The sequence below is a fragment of the Meles meles genome, chromosome 16 (genome assembly GCF_922984935.1).
Source record: "Meles meles chromosome 16, mMelMel3.1 paternal haplotype, whole genome shotgun sequence".
In the NCBI taxonomy this organism is placed as follows: Eukaryota; Metazoa; Chordata; class Mammalia; order Carnivora; family Mustelidae; genus Meles; species Meles meles.
In genome coordinates, this window is record NC_060081.1 from 81,743,596 (window position 1) to 81,767,637 (window position 24,042).

General features: G+C 62.3%; 2 protein-coding genes across 2 annotated transcripts in view; one reads left to right on the forward strand and one right to left on the reverse strand.

Annotated features, from left to right (window-relative positions):
- Positions 1 to 3,297: 3,297 nt before the first annotated feature.
- Positions 3,298 to 3,786, reverse strand: LOC123926656 (nematocyst expressed protein 3-like). Its single transcript, XM_045980593.1, has one exon. The coding sequence runs from the start codon at positions 3,784 to 3,786 to the stop codon at positions 3,298 to 3,300; it is 489 nt and encodes a 162-aa protein (XP_045836549.1).
- Positions 3,554 to 24,042, forward strand: part of NTSR1 (neurotensin receptor 1) — a 45,542-nt gene continuing 25,053 nt past the window's right edge. Inside the window, exon 1 of the mRNA XM_045981891.1 lies at positions 3,554 to 4,498. Within this exon, the coding sequence (XP_045837847.1) occupies positions 3,785 to 4,498 (714 nt within the window). The 5' untranslated portion in view covers positions 3,554 to 3,784. The remainder of the gene's footprint in view (positions 4,499 to 24,042) is intronic.

Genomic DNA, 24,042 nt, shown 5'->3' on the forward strand with positions numbered 1-24,042 from the left:
CGGGGCTGGTGAGGAGGAGGCGCTGGCTTCTGGGCGCGGTGATGCCGGAGGCGTAGAGGGTGAGGGTCCCAGAGGGACCTGCCCCTGACCTGCGGCCACAGCACAGCCTTCCTGCACATCCAGAGGGAATAACCCCCCCCCCCGTGCCCCCCTCCAGGGCCGGGCACTGAGGTCCCGGCCTTGCCCCTCCGTCCTCACCTCTGGCCGTGAGCCAGGCCCCTCAGCCCTCCTCCCCTCACACCCAGACCCCCACCTGCAAACACTTCGGCACGGAACGCTCCCCACATGGTGTGTTGTGAGCCCTGGGAAGGCAGCCCCCTGTGCCCGGTGCTGACCACACTCGGTTACTGCTGGACAGACGGACAAAGGGACAGCGGATGCAGGGGAAGCCCTAGGAGAGCGCCTCTGGCCGATGGAAATGAACTCTGTCAGCGTTCGTCCACACGGATCCGAGAATGAGGGGCCCCAGGGCCAGGGCCCAGCCCGTTGGTGAAGGCGCCCACAGCGGTTTCAACACACATTCCACGAGAAGGCCGCGGCCCAGTGAGGTTCTGCGCTGCTGCTCCCGGGGCAGGGGGGCATGCTGGAGGCACGCTCCCCGCTCGGGGGCTTCCTCCCTCCCTCCCCGCCACATGCACCCAGCCCAGGGGCTGAGGCCGGCAATGCGCTTGCCAGTGAAGATCTCTGAGCCTGTGTGCCCAGGTGCCCAACATACGTGTTCTCGTTCCCACGCACACACAGGCACACGGACCACGTGAAGGGCATGCGGTTCACGAGGAGGCCGGGAGAGACAAGGATGACACAGCGGAACTCAACGGGCCCGCAGCGGGACCTCTGGGGTCTGCCGACAGCCGGTACAGGCCGTGAGCCCGCGGGGGCCCCCACGGAGCGAAGCTCTGCCTGGCCTCCCGACGGCTCACACTCACACCTCACTTGCATTTGCACACGCGTTGCTCTGTTTTTAAAATTTCCCTTGGAATGCTGTACATTCGGGCACGTGTCGCGGATGGGAAAATCCACAGCTAAAACTCCACGGATGTGCAATTACATTTCCTCGAATTGCGTTCCTCACAGCACCTTTCCACACAAGCCCTCACTCCCCCAGCCCAGCCTTGCAGGAAACATCACCGTGATGTCCCCACAGCGGTACGACGGTCACCGGATTATTTTTTCTTACTTTAGGAAGATGTCTCTTGCTTGCCAGAGTTGCCCTCCAGTGGAGGGCGCCCAGAGGAAAGAGAGAGACCTCCAGGGCAGAGGGCAGCCCAGGGCACTGATAACTCCAGGGACTAAAATCCTGCACCCAGAAAAGCGGACGTCTCCCCAGCCTGGATCTTGACTCCTGAGATGAGTGAGTCCCCCGACTCCTCCCACAGCTGCAGGCGGCCAGGGACCGGCCCAGCGGGCTCTGTACGCGAAGCTCAGACATCCGTGCACATGGGACCGGCCAGCTCGCCCTGACACGCGGCACCTGGAGCCTGGGCTCAGGGGCAACAGGCCCCGAGGCTCTCTGAGCAGCTCACCATCAGGGCTCCCCTCCCCCAAAGCCAGCCAAGTGCCAAGCTTCACCTGTCAGTGTCGGGGACAGACACCAGCCAAGGGCACGGACCGTCACCCACAGACACAGCTAGACCCAGGATCCGTCCTCCCCACACCGTGCCGACACTTTCTTAGAAGGGTCTCAGCTGTTACAGGACACGCTCGTGCCAAATGAGTGGGAAGATTCTGGCCTCTGTGCTGTCCAGGCTCCCGGGACACGGGACAGGGGTTCCAAGAGGGCCACCAGGGAACCCCAACAAGGGCCTGCTGCCCCCTTTGTAGACCGAGGCCTTCCAAGTGACATTTCCTCCATGGTGTTAAGCAAATGCCTTGTCCAATATTTGCACTAAGTTGACTTTTATGATTTTTTAAGCTCCTAGGCTGGCTCAAGAAGAAATCTTTGAAAAGAAGGCCGGCTTACCGCAAAGGTCAGGGTTTGAAAACCAAACAGTGAGCTTAAGCAGCTGGGCCAGAGCACGCTTCCTCCGGAGTCGTTCGGGGCAGCCTCAGCTGCTGGCCGGCAAAGGGACGGGGACCCAGTGGCCACCAGCTGGTGCCTTCCCCTGGGGAGGCTCCTGAGAGTGGCGACCAGATGCCGCCACCCGTGGGAAGACCCCAGGGTCACCCAGGGCTCCCACGTGGTCTGGCACCGTCCCTTCTTCTTGTGACCAGCATACCCAGGTCCCCATCCCAAGAGCCATTTACCTAGTTGGTGGACTTGCCTTCCAGAGAGCAAGCTGGTCTTACCGTCTGGGGTTTAACGCCACTTTTGCCGGCCTGGGCCTTCCCCCGCACGCCCTGTGAGGCCGCTGCACCATCCCGTCAGCAACACCCACCCGCAGGTGTCCACGGAGCCCCTGCTGCCTGCCCGCACCCTCAGCGTCCAGAGCAGCCCTGGCGGGCGCCGTCCATTCAACCACCACGCCCATTTTACAGATGACAAATGGAGGCACAGGGACTCTAAAGCAGGTGCCGGATTTCGAAGCAGCGAGGCCGGGACGGAGCCGTGCCGGGAGCCTCCCAGCCTGCTCTACCGGCTTCCAGCAAAGGGAGGTTTGTGCTGTCTCTGAAGGCTGAGTTTTTAAGCATGTATTTTTATGTGCTGGGATTGCCTGATGAGAACATCAGGTTTCTGCAGAGCAGGCAAGTCCAAAGCCAGTTGAAAAGAGAGGAATAAATACGGACCCATTGCTGGGCTGGTCTGTCTGATCAAGCTTCTTAGGCCTGACCTCTTCCTCCCACACCCCAGCCTCGCCCCGCTCCACCTCCTCCAGGTTCCCGTTTTCAGCACAGCAGGGACAGCCAGACAGGCCCCCCCCCCGGGACCCCCAGGGCCACCCTTCCCAAGCCTGCTGGACATGGGCTCTGAGGGGGACTTCTGATGATTACATCCAGGTGGTGATAAGGGGCCAGAGTGCCCACTGGAACGCACGGTGGGACAAAGCCCAGCAGGGTGCCAGGTGCAGGACCACGTCGTCTGGGGAGGGGCGCTGCTCTGCTCCCGCTCTCTGCCCCCCCACTCACCACTCCCACCCAGTTGTGCCAGAGCCCCCCTGAGCACCCAGAATGGCACCGTGCGGGCTGTTCAGCCCACGGTACCCCTGTCCCTCCCTTACCCACCCCCCCACCCCCCAGAGCGCTGCAAGCGACCTGGGGGCAGTTCCCTTCCTGGGGGTGGGGGCAGGGCGTGAGAAGTCGGGAAGACCCCAGACGAAGAGCACGCTCCTGGGAGCGGTGTGGGGAAGGAACCCTTATCCCCTACGCACCCCCGGCGGCGCGGGGGGACCCGCCAGCCCCACACTCAGGCTGGGCGGGGACAGAGGTTTGGGCCGCCGCCGCCGCCGCCGCCGCCGCCGCCCCCCACGGCTGGGCGCGCCGCGCTGCCGCCCGCTGAGTGGAGGCGCGGAGCCCGGGAGGCGCGGGCGCGGCGGGCGGAGTGCGGGGCGGGGGCGCGCGGGGAGCGCGAGCGAGGACCGCGCAGGCGAGGGAGGGAGCGTGCCGGGGCGGCCGTGCGTGCGCTCCGCTCGGCGCCACAGGCTCTCCGCGCGCCGGGGACCCGCAGAGCCGCGGAGGCTGGAGTTCGGAGCGAGCCGGGCCCGCCGGGAGCGGGAGGGAAGCGGCGGCCCCCGGTGAGCGCGCCGCGGGCCGGGTCGGGAGCTGCCCGGCTGGACGGCGCGCCCGCTCGCAGTCTTGCGCGCTCCCCGCCGCTCCCTCCGCTGAGGTCCCCGCCGGCGCCGCGCCCACCATGCGCCTCAACGGCTCGGCGCCCGGTCCCCAGGGCGCGCCCGGCGCCAAACCCTTCCCGCTGCCGCCCTCCGGGCTGGAGGCGGCACTCCTGGTCCCTGGCTTCGGCAATGGCACCGGCAACGAGTCCGAGCGCTTGCGAGCGGCGCCCAGCAGCGACCTGGACGTGAACACCGACATCTACTCCAAGGTGCTGGTGACAGCCGTGTACCTGACGCTCTTCGCGGTGGGCACGGTGGGCAACTCGGTGACGGCGTTCGCGCTGGGCCGCAAGAAGTCGCTGCAGAGCCTGCAGAGCACCGTGCATTACCACCTGGGCAGCCTGGCGCTGTCCGACCTGCTCATCCTGCTGCTGGCCATGCCCGTGGAGCTGTACAACTTCATCTGGGTGCACCACCCCTGGGCCTTCGGCGACGCCGGCTGCCGCGGCTACTACTTCCTGCGCGATGCCTGCACCTACGCCACGGCCCTCAACGTGGCCAGCCTCAGCGTGGAGCGCTACCTGGCCATCTGCCACCCCTTCAGGGCCAAGACCCTCATGTCTCGCAGCCGCACCAAGAAGTTCATCAGCGCCATCTGGCTCGCCTCGGGCCTGCTGGCTGTGCCCATGCCCTTCACCATGGGCCAGCAGAACCGCAGCGCCGACGGCCAACACCCCGGCGGCCTGGTGTGTACGCCCGTCGTGGGCACCGCCACGATCAAGGTCGTCATCCAGGTGAGAAGCCGTGTCGGGGGAGAGGGGCGGGGAAGAAGTGGGTCTGGCCAGGGGGCAGGGTTGGCAGGCACTCCCCCCTCAGGGGTGCCTCGAGCATCTCGGGCTTCTCCTTCCTTCCCTCCCCTCAAAAGTCCTTTCCAGCCTGTGTGCCCTCTGGGGCAGGGAGCAAGAGGATATCCCCAGGAGACTGTATTCCTGTGCAGCCGGGAAGGGGGTGGAGGCAGGGGGCTGGGCGCTCAGGAGCAGCCTGACCCCCTTCCCCCACCTTTCACTCCTGAGCTGCCAGATCTCAGACCCCATCTTGTCCCCTCCTCTCAAAGGGGACTGGGCCCTCAGATCAGGGACATCTCAGAGGGTCCGTAGAGGGGCCTCAGCTGTCCCCGAACTCCCTGAGGTTTAAGGTAAACACGTGTGGGCTGGAGACGGCCCCATTCGCCGGCTTCCCGGAAAGGATCTGCGGCCCCAGGAGGCTAGGTCTGTCTCCTCTGCAGGCCAGCACTGACCTCCCCCCACCCCCGCCCTCGGCCAGTGCCTCCTGGCTGCCCCGCCCCCACTCACACTTGGAGCTATAGCCAAACCTGCTGGCACCTGGGACTGGTTCCTTAGTTAAGCCTCAGTATTCCCATCTGTGAACCGGGTAACCCCAGCCCGACCTCAGGCGGTAGAGGATTCGGGAGAAAGTGCGTGGGAAGCACTCGTGTGGTTCCTGGCTCGGGGCAGTGCTCAGAAGCACAGTGTTGGTGGTGGTGAGGACAAAGTTGCTTCTGCTGGGAAGATCCTGAGGTGTTTGTGCGTGGTGGCCGGTGGGGGACCGTTGTGAGGTGGACAACACGGTGTTTGTGCCCAACAGCCCTCCGAGGGTCTGAGCAAGAAGCCACGGAAGCCCCGGCGGGAGCCCTCCTTAGGGACCGGCTGGGGCGAGGCGTCCTGGCAGGGTGAGGCACCGCAGGACGGAGAGAAGGCTTCACCTGGGCAAGGGCCCTGTGTGGAAGAAGTCCAGGGAGAGATGCCACTTCGGATGGTGCTGTGGCCCTAGGACCAGGCGGCCGTGGAGGTGCAGGGTGGGACAGAGGTGAAGGGTCTGGGGGGGCCGGTGCTGGGCAGAGCCAGAGGAGGGGGCCGGGGTGCCCCGTGCCCATCTGGCCATCCTTTCCCACCTCTGACCAGGGCTCCTGCTGGAAGCAGGACAGTGGGCTGGGGTGGGGGCCGGCCACGCGCACAGGAGCTGTTGTCTACGCGTCACCCTCCGGGCTGCAGCTTATGGCCACAGGGTCCCCCCCCGAGGAGCCCCACCCCCAGCCGCACGTCTCAGGGAGGGTCGTAGAGCCCGGCTGCCTGCCTGTGACGCCGACTCTGCACGGGAGGCAAAGCCACACAGGGCCGCGTGCGACGAGCGGTGGGAAACTGTCTTCCGGAGGCCTCAGAGGGCCCACGTTGTCTCCCTGGCTCCTGTCTCTGACCGGCTGTGCAGGGGCCTCCCCTGAGCTGCGCAGGGTGGGGGCCCAGCAGCCACACCGCCAGCCTCCGAAGGTGTCGTGGGGCAGGCTGGGCTCAGCAGCTCAGGTCACTGGCCCTCGCTGCCCACGTGGCAGCCGCCTCTACTCTGACTCCTGCCCCTGCCTGGGCTCCCCAGGGCTTGGCCAGGAGCAGGCGGGTTTGAATCCTCCCAAAGAAGCCACGGTGGCATGAGCGCAGCACCCCCAAGCAGCGTTTCCCCACTCCGGCCTCCTCTCCCTCGGCCCCATGTGATCAGACGTCTAGGTGACACCACGTCTCCCCCACAGGGCCGTCCCCCGAGTCCCTGTGCAGGGACACCGGCAGCACCCAGGGCGCGTCCTGGCGGGTGTCTGCAGCAGCCCCTTCCGCGCCCACGGGCACAGCCTTCACTAAACGCTCGCTGCGGCCCGACTCCCTCGGGGACCGGACGTTCCGTCTCCCCTGAAGGCCCCAGGCTCCAGCTGCCTTCCCTCCGGGCAGCCGGCCGTGAGCCGCTCCCGGGAGTGTGGCCGGGGCCTCACCACCGTCCCCGCTCCCTTCTGCACACCCGGCTCCAGCTCAGGAGATGGGCTCCAGGTTCGCGTCCCCCATCTGGGCTTCGGGGCCCCTGGGCAGGTCGGGGCGAACGTCGCTGCTTTCAAGCAGCGATGCTTGCCTGGGGTGGAGTGGGGGCGCTGCGTGCTTGTGCCCGGGCGTGTCCCCTCTCACCGGCCGCGCTGGAAGTGCAGGGGGGGTCAGCCGATCAGATGACCCCCCTTTTCAAAGCAGGAGAGCCTGCGTGTCTCCCAGGAGGCCGCCAGCCCCCTGTCCACAAGGGCCCCTCCTGGGCCCTGGCCTGCGGGAGCCTGTTTAGAAATGAGGGGATCCAGGATCGGATTTCCGAGCCACTCTGAATAGTCATTGCTGAAAGCAGCTGCGCGATGTCCGGGTGTGTCTCCTGGAGCTGGGCCACGCGGAGCCTGTCAGAGGGAAGGGCAAGGCCCAGGCCAGCTGAGACCCCAGACCCTGAGCCCCAAGTTGACCTGGTAGCTGGGAGGAGGAGGCCACGGGGCCTGCCGCCTTCCCTCTGACCCCTGGAGGGCGCTGATTCGGTCTTTCCGACAGACTGTCAGTCGCAGCGAAGACTTCCTGCCCCTGAGGGCCTTCTCACTAGAAACAGGAGAAACAGCACCACCCCATCACCCCCTCGGTGCACCGTCTCCCCAGGGCGCACACAGTCCCCACAAGGGCCCTGCCCGTATGGGTCAGCCCACACGGGTCATGTCTGATCCCCCTGCGGCCCTGCCCAGTCCCCGGCTCCAACCTCAGGCACCACGTGGATCCTGCCGCCCCAGGCTCTCTGTGGCTGGCTTTGGGGTGGGTCGGGGGCAGGGTTCATGTCCATCCCCCCAGCGAACCTGCAGTGTGACCAGAGACAGGCGGCGGCAGAGTCCTGGAGGGTTTGAGCATCGGTTCAGATCTGACTCGGCCAGATGCGTGCCCGGCTTCCTGATCCCGGCAGCCCCCCAGCCCCGACCCGGGCCTCTGCCTGCCCCGAGGCGGTTGCCATCCTGGTCGCCAGCTCTGGCCTGGTTCCAGCCGCAGCTCCTCCTTGTCTCCTCTCCCCAGGTGTGTTCTCAGTTTCCCAGTTAAAGAAGGAGAGTCGGGTTGGTGCTGACCCCCTCCGGCCCAGTGTCGTAAAGCCTGGGGGGCTGTGTCCACGCATACGCAGACACACAGACGCACACGCAGGGACACGTACACAGACACGCACGTGCGAGTGTGGACACACTGAGATGTAACACGTGTGCACAGGCAGAGGAGACCCGTATGTGTGCACGCACATACAGAGAAACGTGCACACACGTGTGTACACACGCAGCTTGTGACCAGGTTCCCGAGCAGCACCCCTGTCCGTGTTGCAGGCGTCTCTGCCGCTCCGTTAACAGAAGGGGGTCTGGGAGGTCCCATCTTTTCCGTCAGAAGTACGGAGGCCTCTGTGCCACTCGGAGCATGGGACGTGGGGGACGGATGCGCACGGTGGGCAGGAGAGGGAAGGGCAGAGTCTAGACTTCCCTAACAGGTGCCCTGAGCACTGACCCCCAGAGTCAGGGTCACCCCCAGCCCTCGGTGCTGAGGGACACAGCTGGGCAGAATCCCAGAGCCCCACGCTAGTCCTCATGTGGGGCGCAGTCCCTGGCAAACGTCCGTGGGGACGGTAGGGCTTCGTCTCTGCTGAGACCTGAATCTGCTCTTTTCTCAGTAAATTTAGTCTTTGTGATGCTCAAACCAATGGTCAAGTATTTCCACCCCGGGAGCACCTGAGCTCCGGGAACAGAGACAGAGGGCACCTCAGAGCCTCCCCAGGGCAGAACGGCCCCTCCGCACAGCAGCGGTGCCCAGGGGAGGGCAGGGGTCGGGGAGCGGAGGGCAGGGGCGGCGCGGCCTCGCCCACCGTGGAAGCAGCGTCTGGGTCGCTCTGTGCCAACACTTTCCGGCTGTGATTTCGGGCTCCTGGGGCTCCTGCTTCTGTACTCCTTCTCAGACGGAAGTGCTCCTGGTGGGGGTTGGGCCCGAGCTCGGGGGCAGCTGGCCGCCCTGGGCAGGGGTGCGTCCTCTCGCCCCCGGAGCTGAGCCAGGGCGTGGGGGAGGGAGAGGAGCTGGTGCCCCACACCCTCCCGCCCGGGGTCTGCGGCCTCTCTGACGCTCGGCCCTTAGAGTCTCATGCGACTGCACGGACACAGGCAGCAGGATCCATCTCCACTGAGCGGAAGAAAATGGGTTCCACTAGAGTCAGACCATGAGTCGTTTTCTCAGGATTTCCGTCCTGTGGCACCTTGGTTCTCTGCTCCTTCCCCTGCCCGTGAACCGCAGGTAGCGGCTGACCTCAGTGGCGCAGGCTCTCGTCAGTAACGTTCGGCAAGACACAGGTCCCCGCGAAACAGACATCGTCGAGGGGAGGGCGTCCCCCACGGAATGGCTCCCCACTGGCGCCGTCCTGTACCCCTTCTCCGCAGCCCGAGGACAGCATAGCCCTGCCCCGAGCACTGAGCCTCCTTCCCATGCCCGAGTCTCCTGGCTGGACAGACTTTCTGGACTCCCGGCGCACCCAGCCCTGAGAGCAGAGCCCGGCCACGGGCATTAGACCCAGAGCGCAGAGCACCACACCTGTGTTCCAAAGAGGTGCTGGGACCGCCGTGAGGCCCACGGCAGGGGCATTCGCCAAACCCGGGCACCGTCCATGGTGAGATGATGAGGCTGAGTCGCTCTGGGGTGTGGGTTCCCATTTGGAGAGTTGTGCTGCTCCTCTATAAGAGAGTGTCCTTGTCCCGGGACAAAGTCCATCCCAGGGCCTTCCGCAGTGCAGGGTGGGCCCAGCGGGGTACCTGGGGGCCGTCCTCACTCCCAGGGAGAGTCTCCTGGATGGGGACAGGCCGGCCCGCTCGGGATGCCAGGGAGCCTCTGTCTGTCTGCACCGGAGAAAGAGCAGCCAGACACCCCATCTGGTCTCCTCGGGGTTTGTGTTGGAGCAGAAAACAGGATCCAAAACCTTTCTTTCTTGTTTTCTATTGTGGTGAAAGATACACAGCATGAAATTTCCCGTTTCAACCGTCTCAGCACAACCATCCCTGACACCTGTTCCCAGAACGCAGCCATCGTTTGAGGCAGGGAGCTCTGACCCCTTCAGACCCTGACTGCCCCTCCCACCCCAGCCCCTGCACACACTCCACTCTCTGTGCCTAGATTCCTGCCCCCCTCCCCCCCCCGTGGGCTCTCCAGCCCGTCTGCAGGCTTCACTGACAGCCAGAGTGTCCACGACGAACCCTCTATGCCAAGCGGGGACAGCAGCCTCAGAAGGCCGCCCGAGACACGCGTCCCACTGCTGGACATTCTGGAAACGCCAAAGCGACAGACAGATTCGTGGCTGAGGGGCCGGGGTGGGGTGGTGTTGGGCCCCAAGTGTTCTGCCCCTTGACTGCGGTGGTGGCGACGTGGCTGGGCGACGTGGCTGGGCGTTTACGACGAGCTGTGGACTGAGGGCTCCTTCAGGGAACAGGAACTATTACGTCTCTGTGAGTCTGTCAGAAACAAGCATGAAGGGCGCCGAGGCCTCATCCCATGAAGGCTCTGGGGGGTGGCCAGGTCCCCTCTCTGGCGGGTCTCTGGGGCCTGCATGGTTGTCCTGGGGACTCGATGGCCCACAAGGACCAGAGGGGTCCCGGGAACGTCCGTGGGGAGCTCCAGGCCTCCGGCAGCACTCTCTCCCCTCCACTCAGCCCCCGGGAAACCCCGAGTTCCACAGCCGGGGGGGACGATGTTGCTGGGCTCCCAGCCGTGGGGTCTGCCAGCGCCCTGCACCCCTGCCATTCCCCAGCCGCACCCCAACATTCGGGCCGACCCAGCACACCAGCAGCCGCCTACGGGCCAGGCGCCGTCCCGGTGGAAACACCGGGTTCTCCAGGTCCCACCTGGAAGCCGAGGCCGGAGAGGGCAGGGCCCTCGAGCCAGACCCGGTGCCCCATGGTGGGGCCACTGACCTGCAGCCTCGCTCTGCCCACGTGGAGGGCGTCCCACATCAGCTCCTGCCGCTCCTTCGACCTTCCGGGCTGGTGTGGGGGCAGGGCAGGGGGGAGGGGAGCGCCCGTGCTGCCGGGGAGCGGGCACCTTGGGGGTCGTCAGCAGCAGCACAGTGGGCTCGGCATGGGCCAGCGGCCAGATCCCAGGCCAGTCGCGTGACCTGGTGCGTCCTTTCGCCCCCGGAGCCAAGCCGGGGCGTGCGGGAGGGGGAGAGCTGGTGCCCCATAGCCTCCCGCCCTGCTGCCGGTTGACTGCCAGGGTTGTTGGCCTTGAGGCTTGGGGACGTCATACGCTCAAGGTGCCTTGGATGGCTCCGGGTGCCCAGTGAGGGCTCCGTGACCCGCACACAGCCGTGAGGTAGCCACAGGTGTGGGGAGACCTGGCCCTCTGGTTTGGGACCCCCCCCCCCCCCGCCGGGGCCAGGAGCTGTTCCCTGTTATCCACAGGCAGGGTCCTGCAGGAAACCCTTTATTTCAAAGTGGACACCTGGTAAAAATCACTTCTTTTTTTTTTTTTTTGAGAAAGGGACGGTGAGAGAGAGCATGAGAGGGGGAGAAGCAGGGAGTCACAGGGAGAAGCAGGCTCCCCGTGGAGCAGGAAGCCTGATGCGGGACTCGATCCTGAAATCCCGGGATCATGACCTGAGCCGAAGGCAGCCGCCCAACTAGCTGAGCCACCCAGGCGCCCCTCACTTCCCTCCTGTCGACTTCTGAGTTCAGGCGCATGCGTAGAGCCGCGTGACCCCCCACCCCTGGAGGGTCGAGGTCAGTCTCGGGGCCCCCCCGCTTCCTCTACTGCTGCTGCTCTGGGGTCAGCCCCGGCCCCGCCCCTGGGAGATCTCGTGTCCCCGCCGGGCGCCTCTCCAGGACGTCTCGGGAACGGAGCCTCTGCGGCGTGGCCCCGAGTGTGGCTTCTTACTGTGGCCCTGGGCACCGCTCCGCAGCGTCGGCTGTATCGCCATCTTGTTTGTGGAGGACGCCGTCGCTGTGTATCCATCTGGCAGGTGAAGGACCTTTGGTGGCTTCCGGGTTGGAGCGGTTGCGAGTGAAGCTGATGCCATACCCGGCGACCGCGTGTCCTCCTTTCTCCCGAGTGAACGCGTGGGAGCCCCACAGCCGGGTGCCCCAGGAAGTGTGTTCAGCCTTCTGGGAAGCTGCCAAGCTTTTCCAAAGTGGAAAATGCCGAGTGTCCGCAACCTCGTGGAAGGACGAGGGGCCCCGCCTCCTCGCTGACACCCGCCACAGTCGGTTTTCAGTTTTCCGCTCGTTTTCACTCAGCTGTCCCGGGGGCGTGTGATGGGACCCTGTCGTGGCTTGGTTGGCCTTTCCGTGATGGCGGGTGACTTGGGGCGCGTCCCTTCTCTGCCAAAGTCAGCCCATAGGTTGCCCAGTGGTGAAACCGACTTGCTTTCTTACGGTTGAATTCGGAGAGTTTTTAAAATATATTCTGCCTGAGAGTCCGTCGTCCAGATACGTGATTTGTAGATAGTCTCTGCCTCTCTGGGGCGGATCTTTGCATTCTCCTGACCTTGCATGTCCCCAGGGACCACCGATTCTGACGGAGTGCAGTCTCTCCGACCGTGGCGTGGACGCTGCCTTCGGGGCTGTGTCTAGGAATTCCCGGGCACCTTCCTCCCGCCACCTTCCGCCGTCTTTGTGGGTTCACGTCTTGCATTTAGGATTCTGACCTGTCTGGAGTTCATTTCTCTAGAGCGTGAGATCGGGTGCTCTCTCCATATGTACGTGTCCACGGGGCCAGCGCTGCTCACGAAAAGACGGTCTTTCCTGCACTGAAGCTTTTTGGCGCCTGAATCAAAGGCTGCCTGTCCTCCCGCGCGGCACCCTGCCTGGACAACCGGTCTGCGCGTCTGCACCGGCCCTGCCTGCACACCGGCGCCGGCACACTTCGGGAAGCTCGTTCCGAATCGACTTGGCTGATTTCAGCCCTTTGCTGTCTGCGTAAATCTCAGAACCAGCTTTTAAATATCTACAGAAGAGCACTGGGGTTGGGTTTGGATTGGGTCAGCACATCAGTCGTGGTGGGGAGACTTGCCGTCTTCACCCTGGGACCTCCAGTCCCTGAGGACGCTGCATGTTTCCTTTGGGTTGGGTCCCCTTTGCCGTCCTCGGTGCTGGCCCCCAGCATACAGATCCCAGCACACTCACGTTTGAGGGATTGTTTTTCTGTTTCCAGGCTTTCATGGCTGGCGTTCGGGAGTGTGATCGGGTTTCGGATGCTGACGTTGTGTCCTGCAACCGTGCTGAGCACACTAACGAACTCCACAAACTATTTGGTAGGTTCCCTGGATCTTCTGTGCAGACAGTCGTGTTGTCTGTGAACAAAGTTCTATTTCTTCCTTTCCACTCTGCACACCTTTAATTTCCTCTTATCGCCGCATCGCTCCAGCTGTGACTTGTAGCATGACGTGTCATCAGAGTGGAAGAGAAAACTTCCTGCCCTTGTTCCCGATCTTAGAGAGAAAGTCTTCATACTTTCCAATCAAGGACGAGGTTTTCCGTTTATTTAAGTTTTTCATGGAGGCCCTTTATCGGGTTAAGCAGTCGAGAATGGATGTAGAATTTTGTTCAGTGCTTTTCCTGCGTCTATTGGTGTGGCTATGTGGTTTTCCTTCCACAGTTAACACAGTGAATTACATCAGTTAATTTTTCGTTGTGGCAAAATGCGTAGAACGTGCAATTACCGTTCCAGCCATTTTTAAGTGTACAGAGCAGTGGCACTAGGCATGTTCACATCGCTGTATGACCGTCCCCACCACCGGTATCCAGCACGCCTTCACCTCCCCATCCCCACGAAAGAGCCCACCCCCCCCGCCACCCCTCCCCCAGCCCGGAGCCCACCACTCTGCCTCTGTCTCTGTGGACCTGACGACTCTGGGGACTTTGTATCAGTGGAAAATGTTACTGGTTTTCACTGCTGGTCCAGCCTCACATTTCTAGCACCGGCCGCACCTGGCCATGCGTGGTCCTTTGTATCTGTTGCCGGGTTCGATTTAATATTTGTTGGAATTTTTGTGTCTATGCTCATGAGAGATACGGGTCTATAGTTTTATTTTCTTGTGTGTCTTTGTCTGGTTTTGGTGTCAGGGTCGTGCTGGCCTCGTAGAGTGGTTTAGGAAGTACCGGTTCCTCTTCTGTTTCCTGGAAGCGATCATCTGTCTTCCTGAAAGTGTTGGTATCACTCCTCAGGGACTCCATCTGGAACGGGAGTTTTGTTGGTAGGTTCCCAGCGGTGAACTCTGTTCCGTTCACGGGCACAGAAGGATTCCAGTGTTGTGCTTCTGCCGGAGAAAGTTCTGGTAACTTGTGTCTTTCAAGGAACTGGTCCGTGTTATCTAAGTCGTCCCCTTTGGGAGACGGAGCTGGTGGGATTCCTGCCACCCCTAGGCTGCCCACGGGTCCTGTGACCGCCTGTTCTCTCATTCCTGGTACTGGTGACCCGTGCACCCTCTTTCCCCTGGTCCATACGCTGGGGGTTTACCAGTATTACTATTATTTTTCAAATAACCAACTTTCGGTTTCCTGGTTTTTCTTTCTGTTTTCAGTTTTATTTATTTATGCTCCCGTCATTTCCTTTTCATGGTCGGTTTGGATTTAGTTTGTTCTCAGCTCCCTGAATTTCTTGAGGCAGAAGCTTGGAGTATTGACTCTGGGCCTTTGTTCTTTTGTAGGTTAAACATCGAACGCTCTAAGTTCCCTCCTGAGTGGTGCTTTAGTAACGTTTCAAGATTTTTGCAACGTATTCCGATCCAGGTCAAGATATTTCGTCATTTCTCCCGGGACTCCCGCTGGTCTATGGACTGTTGAGAATCATGTTGTTTAATTTCCAAATGTTGACGGCATTTGTCATTGATTCGTAATTCCTTACGGTTAGAGAACACACCGGTGTGACTTCAGTTCCCTGAAGGAGTTCAGGCCTGTCTGACGGCTCAGAGTCGCGGTCTGTGCCGGGGATGACGTGAGCGTCAGGACACTGCTTGCTCCGTCCGGTGTATCTGGGGGTCACTTTGGTTCATAACCTTATCATCTCATTCTAAAACTTCCATTGGTTCTTTCGATGTCGTTTCGTTTCATCTTTGAAGAACGTGCATGTTTCTATTCATTTCAAGAGCGTTGCCTTTATCTTGTAGAGCACAGTGCCTGCACCTGTTCCAAAGTCCTCTCCTAGAGTCCCACCATCTGAGTCTTCCCGAGAGCAGTCTGTATGGTCTTTTCCACGAGAGTTGGTCCTATTTTCCTGGCTCTTCCCATAATAAGTCATCTACAGTTGTGTTCTGAACACTTTGGATATTGCTGTGGTGTTTTGGGTTATTTAGAACACTCTGGAGATGTCGGTGTTTTTAGTGGTTTCTTTGGGCACGGAGCCCAGGTGGAGCAGCCTGATCTGCCCCCCGTCTGGTGGTGGCTCCACTGTCAATGCCGTTTGCAAACCCTCTGTAGTGCTGTCCTGCTCTTCCCCAGGAGCACACGGCTCCAGGTTTTGTCCTGGTTCTGGGAGGTAGTTTATGTCTCAGTGCAGTTTTCAGGTCCTTCCTTTACCCCAGTTCTCTAGGTATGTTCCATGCATTGGCAGGTGAAGGATAAGCCCAGGATTCATGTCAAATCATGCACGGAATTGGGGGGCCCCTTTCCAGCTCTCTCCCTGCTGAGATTTCCTCCCACGCTCACCAGTTTCCAGAGATCCTTTTCTTAGTCTTCTGATGGGGAAGCCAGAGTATTCCATTTTATTTCCCCGACTAACTGTTTTAGGAATACCTGTCTGTAGTTGTTCTTCTGATGGCTGCCCATCAAAGTCTGATGGACTCATCAAAGTCCAACAAGAATTTACCTTGTACCTGTTCACACCTGATATTTCCCACTTCCCGTTGCTACCTTGAGGGCTGTTTTAACCAATTGGTTTTTTCTTTTCCTTATCAGTGGGTCACATTTCCCTGTTACTTTGCATATCTAGTATTTTTTATTTATCCTGAACGCTGTAGATGGTGCGTTGAAGAGACTCTGTGTTCTGTTATGTTCCTTCGAAGACTGTCAACTCACTTTTGTAGGCCGTTCAGCCGCAGACCCGTCACCCTGGTTTACACCTCACCCGCACAGCTTTCCCGAAGCCCAAGCCCTTCTAACTTGGGAGGACTCAACTCCAGTCTCAGCGTCCCCTGCGGGGTTTGCTTCAAGGTTTAGGTGGCAGCATCTAGAGCACCTCCCTCTAGGGCACAGAGCTCGTTCCTCGGATGTGACCTGGCATGTCAGCGGGACACTTGGTGTGTGAATGAGGCCGCTGCCCTCCAGCGCTGTCAGAACGCCAGCCACGGGCGATAACCAATCAAGGTTTCAGTCTGTGTACGCAGCACGCAACGTGGAGGCCATGGAGAGCCCCTCACGGGCTTCTGAGGACCCCCCACACTGAGGGCCCCCTCTCAAGTGCCTTCTCTGCAGATTTAAACTGCTCCTTGGCCCCAGCTTCTGAGTTCTGCCTCCTCGGCCGGAGTAGCCGTGCTGCATCCGGACCCCAGCTCCTCAGGTTACAATCCGGAAAATGTCCCCAAGGAGAGAAACGGGGGATGCCGGGCTCACGTTGTGAGTTTCCCTGCTCTCGGCCACCACGGTCTTACACGGTGGCTCACCCTGTGTCTGAAAACAACTGGCTGGGGCAGGGTACAATTTCACTTTGTTTATGACAAGAGAGTTAGTCCAGCAACCCAAGTGGGAGTCAGCCCTGGATTTTAAACACCGCCTGTTTTCAGAAACATCTGAGACAGTTTACGATAGAGGGCTTGGCTTCAGAGGAACTATTAAAACAAAGGTGCGGCAGAAGGCCCAGCAAAGCAGCAGAGTCCTCCTGGAGACGGGAGGCCGGAGGGCGCCTCTGGGCTCGCGTCAATCTTACACCGAAGCTTACGAGACAGAGTGACATTATTTGGACTCAGACTTTTTTAGTTCGTTGTCTGTTACGAGGTGAATTTATTGTAAAGCTCAGTAACTCTCCCTTGACAGATTTAAAGGTTAAGAGCATTCTTCAGTGAGTTTGTGCCCTGATAACTCAAAAACACTTCCTCTGTTAAAAAAGAAAAAGAACCCCACAGATTTCCACTTCCGCAAGTTCGAGAGGCCTCGGCCGTTTGGGACTCGTCCCTACTCAGGAATGGCGAGGTTGTAACTGCTCACGGAGTATCATTTCCCTGTTGTCTGGCGGGACCGCGGAGCCTCTGGCTCCCGAGGGTCAGACGGGAGTGAGAGTGCATGTGGGTCGTGTCACCCGGGGGCCCCATGCTTCGGGACAGCCAGCACTTGCTGGCGCAGAGCCAAAGTCCAAGGTGCGTCCAGCTGTAAGTCCGTCTGCTTCAGGCCCTCTGCCCGACAGGATGTGTGCGCTCGGGAGCTGCCGAGCGTCACTGTGCACCGCCTGGGGCTGGGGAGAGGCGATCACATCTGTGCCGACCTCGCTCCCCGGATCTCCGGGTCTGGGCGCACCAGCTGCTGCTGGAAACCCTGGCTGGAAAGGAGCGCCGAGTGGGGGCAGGCGGTTCGCCCACGCAGCTGGGACACCCCCTTCTGGGATGTCCTTGGTGCCGGGAGCCCCATAACCTCGCTGCTTGATCTTCCCCACTCGGGGGAGGGCCTGAGGGAGGCAGGGACCAGCCACAGAATGATGCTGTGACTTCGGGGGACAATCTCCTGAGGGAAGCTCGCCGTCTGGGGTCCTCCGGGTGCTCTGCCCATCTTCCCCTGAGCGCCAGCACCAGGGTCCAGGACAGGAGGGAGGGTGCGAGATGATACAGACAGGCGCTCCTGTGAGCCAGGTGTTGAGTGGCCGGGTCCGGGCCCATCCTGGGGTGCGTCTACAGGACGCGCTCGTGAGGCAGGAAGCAAAGTGCCTGGCCCAGAGGCCCCTCTGTCCCCCCAGGCTGCCAACATGCCTGGCCTCTAGGCTTTGCCCCGGCCCGAGGCCTGTGCGACCGATGTAAGCTGTCCTCCAGAGGACCAGAGCCCGCCTGCGGGCCCCCTGCTCTCCTTGGTGCTGGGTGGTTTGAGGAGGAGCAGAGCGCTTGCCAGGCTGGGGGCGGGGCGGGGCAGGGGTCCTGGGGGGCACCCTTTCTGCCCCCAAAGGCCCGGAAGATTGGGGAAGTGCAGCAGCCAGCCGCAGCGGGGCGCCGAGACACGTGGGCGGTGATCTGGGGTTGCGACGCGCACCCCAGCCGCAGGGAGCTTTTCTGGAGCAGCGAGGCGCCTGGGAGGCACCCCATTCGCGCTTGCCGGCATCCTGACGCGGATGAACGCGGGGCACTAGACGAGGTTGACACCCGCTCGACTGCCTGCAATTCATTCTCCTGACAGCTTGTTTAAGAGACGCCCGTCTAATGTATTAAAATACCTACGTTTATGTCAGATCTGGAGATCAGCTGGAAGGTGTTCAGAAAGCTCCAATTAAAACCACCAGGGACAGATACTGGTGCTGGGAGAAGGCTCTAACCCCCAGCACCGTACCAGCTTCCCCCTGTCGTGAGGGTCTCGTGAGCCGAGTGCAAGTGCCCTGGGGCCACGGTGACAAGGGACAGCAGACCTCACCGCTCACACTGCTCGCCGCTCTGGAGGCCAGAGGCCTGAAGCCAGGGGGCAGGGGGCACACCTTCGTGGTTCTAGAGGAGGGTCCTTCCTGCCCCTTCCAGTTTCCCGTGGCCCCGGGCGTCCCTCCAGTCTCTGCCTGTCTTCACAGGGTGTCTCCTCTTTGTCTGTGTTTCCTCTCTTCTATTTAGGGACACATGTCATTGGACTTAGGGCCACCCTAATTCAGCATGAGCTCATCTCCATGTCCTTAAGTGCATCTGTAAAGACCTTTTCTCCAAATAAGGTCACACTCACAGGCTCTGGGGTCCACCAAAAGCCCCACCAGACCACCGTTCGGGACGGAGGCAGAGGGCGGCACCAGGACAGCCTGTCCGGGAGGGGCTCTCTTCCGGGCAGACACGCACTCTGTCTGCTGAGCACGGGACTGGTCCCCTCAGTCCAAGTGCAGAGCAGGAACCCGTACGCGCGCGAGGAAAGGGAAGGGGATGCGAGCGGACCTCACAGCCCTCTGACGAGGTGCCCGGGAAACCTGCCTGGTTCCCGGTCCAGCCCTTCTGCTCCAAGCCCATAACTTTTAGTGCACCTGCAGGTCACTGAGTGTGGGTCAGGGGCCCCATGGAGGTGCCTCCGTTAGCCATTAGGAAGGCCAAAGGGACATGTGTGCAAAGCAGGTCTTGACTTCGTCCTGGGACGGAGACCCAAGGTGGCTTTGCTGTGCTGGGCAGGCCGGAGGGGCGGACATGGGTGCTGGGACCCAGTCAGGAGGTCGCTCTGGCCCAACGGCAAGCTGGAAACGGGACAACAAGCAGGGAGGCCAGGATGGGGTCAAGATCCCTGGCTCTCTTCAGCCAGACGCATGGGGACCCCTGCCACCTGCCAGAGCTCCTGCCCCTGGCACGGGAGGGCTCCCGGTGGCTCTGCCTCAAGCCCCAAACCCTGCCCCACACACTGCCCGGGCCCCAGGGGTTCCCAGAAGAGCCAAGGGGTCTTCTCACCTGTCCCAACCCCAGGGCTTGACCGGACAGGAGCCGCAAGGAGCAACGCTCCAGCGAGTCTCCACAGGGCCAGCAGCGTGGGCCGCGGTCACTGCGTCACCCCAGCCCCCAGGGGGAGCATCTCCGTAGGCTTTTAGAACATTTGGGACCACTTCTGTTGCTTTCTGGGGGTCCCCTGCTGAGTTTTAATGGAGCCCTTCCCTGAACTTAACCAGTTCATGGGATGGATGGGCTCCCGGCCGGGCGCTGGGAGCTGGGGTCGCCAGCAGGACACCGGCAGAGTGGCTCTCCGGGGGCCCCGCACAGGGATTTTCACTCCCCTCAGCAATAAACTCAACGTGTTTTCGTCCCTCCCGCCCTGGAGAAACGGCCACCGTGGGCGAGGGAGCCCAGAAGGACAGGTTGTCTCTGAAGGACATCCCAGAGGTGCCCGGCCTGGGTGAGGGCTGGGGGTGACCGGCCGGGGCCACCCCTCACTCTGCATCCCATGTCCCGCCCGCGAGAGGGCGCTGCTGTCCCCTGCACCCGCGGGCCCGTCCGCAGAGAAGCCGGCCGTCCCGCGGCGCGGCTGCTAGAGCCCAGCCAAGGGCTTTACCAGCGTCGCCGAAGGCTTTCTTCTTTACTATTCTTCGTTATTGATTACTGATCTGGGGATCAGCTGGGACCGTTCTCTGTGCCAGTAATGGGGCCACCTCGGGCGCAGCCGGGAGACCAGCTCGTCCCTTCCCACGTCCCACTGCGAGGCTGCAGGTGTGGCGAGGCCCAGTGAGTGCCTCAGAGCCCACCTGCCGGCCAGGGACTGGGCCTGGTCCCTCCCTCCGGCCCCTCTGAGCCCAGGCAGGGAACGGCAGCGCTGATGGGCTGGAGGGTGGGCTCTGGTGCTCGCCGGAGTATATGGCAGGGATGAGGGTCTCAGCCTCACCTGCGCTCACGGATCCTAGAGGCGCTCCTTGAGTCCCAGAGTGCCCGTCTGGTCTGGCTGGGAGACGAGGTCTGGTTCCACCGTTCCCCCCACGAGGACCCGTGCAGGCTCCTCGGACTCGGCCACCCCCACCGTCCCCCAGCCAGCCCCGGCCCGGGGTTTCCAGGACCAGAGGTTAGCGTGCCGGAGCACGGCGAGGCACCAACCGCTTTGTCTGCCACCAGAAAGAAACAAGGTCGTCCCCGCCCGGAGCCGCAGCCTGCTTCCCCGAGACCGAGCCCCCCAGCAGGCAAGTCTGGAGCCGATGTCTGCACTCTGCGTGGCCACCGACACTTAGCAGAAGGACTCTGAGGAGCGTCGCTGTGCGTGGCCGCTGAGCCTGGGGCTGGCGGGGGAGACTGACACACAGGCAGCTGGACGTGAATTTTCACAAGGACACGGATCCGGGGAGACTGGAAGGGGAGGCCCGGGCTGGAAGTAGTGCACCCTGAAAGCTTTCACAGCAGATGGCCCCAGGCCCGGGCATCCACAGCCCAGGGCCGGGCCTCAGTCTGCAGGGGCTCCCTGAGGGTCACTGCGGACCTGAGAGGCGCTGCCCGAGGGCAGGCCCACATAGGTGCCCAGGATGCTGCCCCAAGCTAATTTGAAAGAGGCCTGGATCCTTCCTCGGAGTCCAAGGAGAGATGTTGTCCCAGACCACCTGGTCCTGGCTCCTGAACAAAGCCGTCAGCCGTGTTTTGTGTCCTGGGCCCCTGGCTCTGTGGCCAGTGCAGGACCACCCAGCCCCAGCCCCGTGTTCTCACTGTGCAGCATCCGACGGCCCCAGCACAGCCCTGGGACCGCCTAAAGCCCCAGAACCTACGAGCCCAAACAAGACCCGTCGGGCTCTTTGCATCCCTCCCAGGGTTCCCTATGAGGACAAGGAAGAGCAGCACCGACTTGTGAGCAGTGTGAGCGGGAACAGCAGGGAGGACTTCCTGGAGGAAGGGGTGAGCAGTCTTGAGTCTGGGAAAGCGGGTGGATCACTGCACCCCGTGTTCTCCCAGCTCTAATCCAATGGAAGGGAGGTTTGGGCTCCTTGAATTTGTGCCCTCATCTCTCCAGATGTCCACGTTCCCCCACTTGCTCAGCTGGGCCCGGGGGTCGCCTCCTCCACGAAGCCCTCCATCCGTCAGCCTCACAGCTCCTGTGCCCCGTCCCTGTGCTCTGCTTCCTCACTGGGTCACAAGAGCAGAGCTGGACAAGGCAGCTCTGACCGCCAATGGGGCCCTCAAGCCCCGAAGCTCAGCTAGGGGACGGCCCCTCGGACGGCCCCCCCGCCAGTGAGTGGAGCTTCTGTTCTCAACAGGCCACTCCCGCGGATTTTTGCTGTCTGGTTTCTAAAAATGGCAGAGGGCTCATTTCTCAACGTCCCTTCTGCGAGGCGGTTTCCATTTTACACTTGAAGCCATTTGCGGCTCTAACCGCCCGCCAGAGCCAGGCCCACACTTCCCCATGGGCCGGGTGAGCTCTCTGCCACAGACAACCTCTGCTCTCCCATCCCTCTGCGCACGAGTCACGTGCGGGGAGTGGTCAGGCCGGACGGCGCAAGGCCTGCAGGAGGGCAGGCATGAGCCCTCCTCAGCCTCCACGTCCCCAGGGACCCCTGTCCAGGTCCCCACCCAGGCACAGCCCAGGGAGCAGGCCCTGCCCAAGTCCAGCCTCTGGAAGCCGTGCCCAGCAGCCCTGGCAATGTTCAGGGTGACCAGCCGGGAGACGGGTGGCCGTGCGTCCGGCGGGGAGGGGAGGGCAGGAGAGTCAGGAGGGAGGGATGGCGGTGGTGATGCCTGAGGGAGGGAGGGACAGCCTGGCGTCCCAGCCTGTGGGCCTCGCATAGCCAGCCTCCCTGCCCTGGTCCCGTGGCTACGAGGACAAGCGGCCTTCAAGGACCTGAGAGACTCGGGCACCCTCTCTGGGCCTCAGCGTGGCAGCCAAGCCCTCAGCTTCCTCCCCTACAGGCGGGGGTGGGGGGTGGCGCTCACCCACCGGTCGGGCCCCCCGCCTCGGTGTGAGGCTGGAGGCTGTGGTTGTGGGGACAAAGCAACAGGAAGGCTGCGGGGGCCAGAGGGCTCAGCCCAAGGGTGTCGCTCCCCAGCCTCCTCCCCCACGGGTGCCGGGCAGCTGACCTGTGCGGGGACGTCCACGAGCCCCGTGGGGGACCCGAGCTCAGCCCCGCAGGCCGTGCCCAGGGAAGGGTCAGCAGCAGGATCTCAGCCCCCGTGGCCATGGGGGGGGCGACCCGGGACTGTGGGCTTCCCAGATGTGTGTCTTGGGCACACCAGGCAGGGTGCCCCCCAAGTGCCAGGGACAGGGCCCCTGCTACACCCTAAACTAGGGTTTAGGTCTCAGTTGGTTTGGGACCCTTGCTCTGGCAGGCTGCGGACGGCCCCCGGGCGGCTCCCTGCCGCTGGCTGTCGTGAGGGCGCTGCTGTGAGCGAGAGTGCGTACACTCCCTCTGGGTCCCTGCTTCCAGGTCTTCGGGGCGCACCCAGACTGGATTGCTGGGCCGCGTTGTCGTCCTTTTCATTTGTTATTACTTTTTTAAAAGATTTTATTTATTTGAGAGAGACGGTAAGAGCAGGAACACAAGCAGCGGGAGTGGGAGAGGGGGAAGCAGGCTCCCCACGGAGCAGGGAGCCCGATGCGGGGCTCAATCCCAGGACCCCGGGATCAGGACCTGAGCCGAAGGTGGATGCTTAGCGACTGAGCCCGCTAGTGCCCCCGTGTATTAGTAATTTTTGAGGACCTGCCAGTTGTTTGCATAGAAACCAGTGCTCAGGAAGGGACAGGGCCTGTCATCGTGTGGGATCAGCCTCGGGCCGGCGGGTCACGCAGCCTCGACAGAAGGTCGGACGTGGTTGGGTGTGGGCCCCTGCCTCCCTCCGACTGTCCAGGCTCACGGGCAGGTCACCAACCCTTGGTCAGCGTCCGTGGCCACTGCGGAGAGGCTCCCCGAGGCTGTCTGCTCTGTGCTGGGCAATGGACGAGGAGGGCCAGACTGTTCTGGGGGAAGCCATCGATCGTTCTGCTCCCGGGGCATGGCCATGGCTGAGGTCAGGGGAGCCCCAGGTCTGTGCCAGCGCCCCTCACAGCCTCCCGTGGTTGAAGGAAAGGAGGTCAAACAGAGGCCCGAGCAGTCCACCCCCGTCCGCCCCGTCCGCCCCCACATTCCCTCGTCCAGCTCTCCTGCTCCTGCCGGCTCCGTCTCCCAGCCTGTCGGGGTCACCGTGGGGCAGCCCGGGGACCATGCTGACAGCCTCATGGGAGGGACCTCTGGCGGCTTTCAGGTTCCAGAACATTCTCTGGAGAGAAGTCACGGGAGACATTGGGAGGACTTGTCACATCACTGCCGAGAGGCGTGGCCCCCAGGCGGGCTGTGTACTGGGAGCGGGAGGAGAGCCGGCGAGGGTAACACATCATGAATATTCACGCCGGCATCGGACTTGCAAATGCCGAGTAATTTAAATGTCACAAACAGCCTGTGGAGAAGATCTGTCAGAGAAAATGAATCTTGATCCTAACAGGGACGCGGCCGCCTGGCTCGTCAGCAGGCGGCTGGCCAGGGGCTCCGTCACAGTCCCAGCTCTGGGGGACGTCACTGATGCCCATTAGGGAGGCGAGCGCTGGCTCCCGGGGAGGCGGTTGGCTGCCCTGCGTCCCTCTCTGTGGTCCCTCGGGCCGTTCCAGCATCCCAGGCTGCGAAGAGAGGCGCCGGTGTCCCCTCGCTGAGGACGAGGACGCAGCCCCCGGCGGGAGGCCACCGCGCTCCGACAGCCACTCGACCTGGGGCCTCGGCGGGCGCAGGGAGCTCCAAGCTGGCTGCGCAGACAGGACCGTGGCCGGCGGGTCGGTGACCTGTCGACTCGGGAAAGCCCTGCAGCTGCCCCCACGGGATGGCTCATGCCGCTCGTGATAGTTTTCAGAACTAACTCGGACCTCACGGCCACCCTCGGG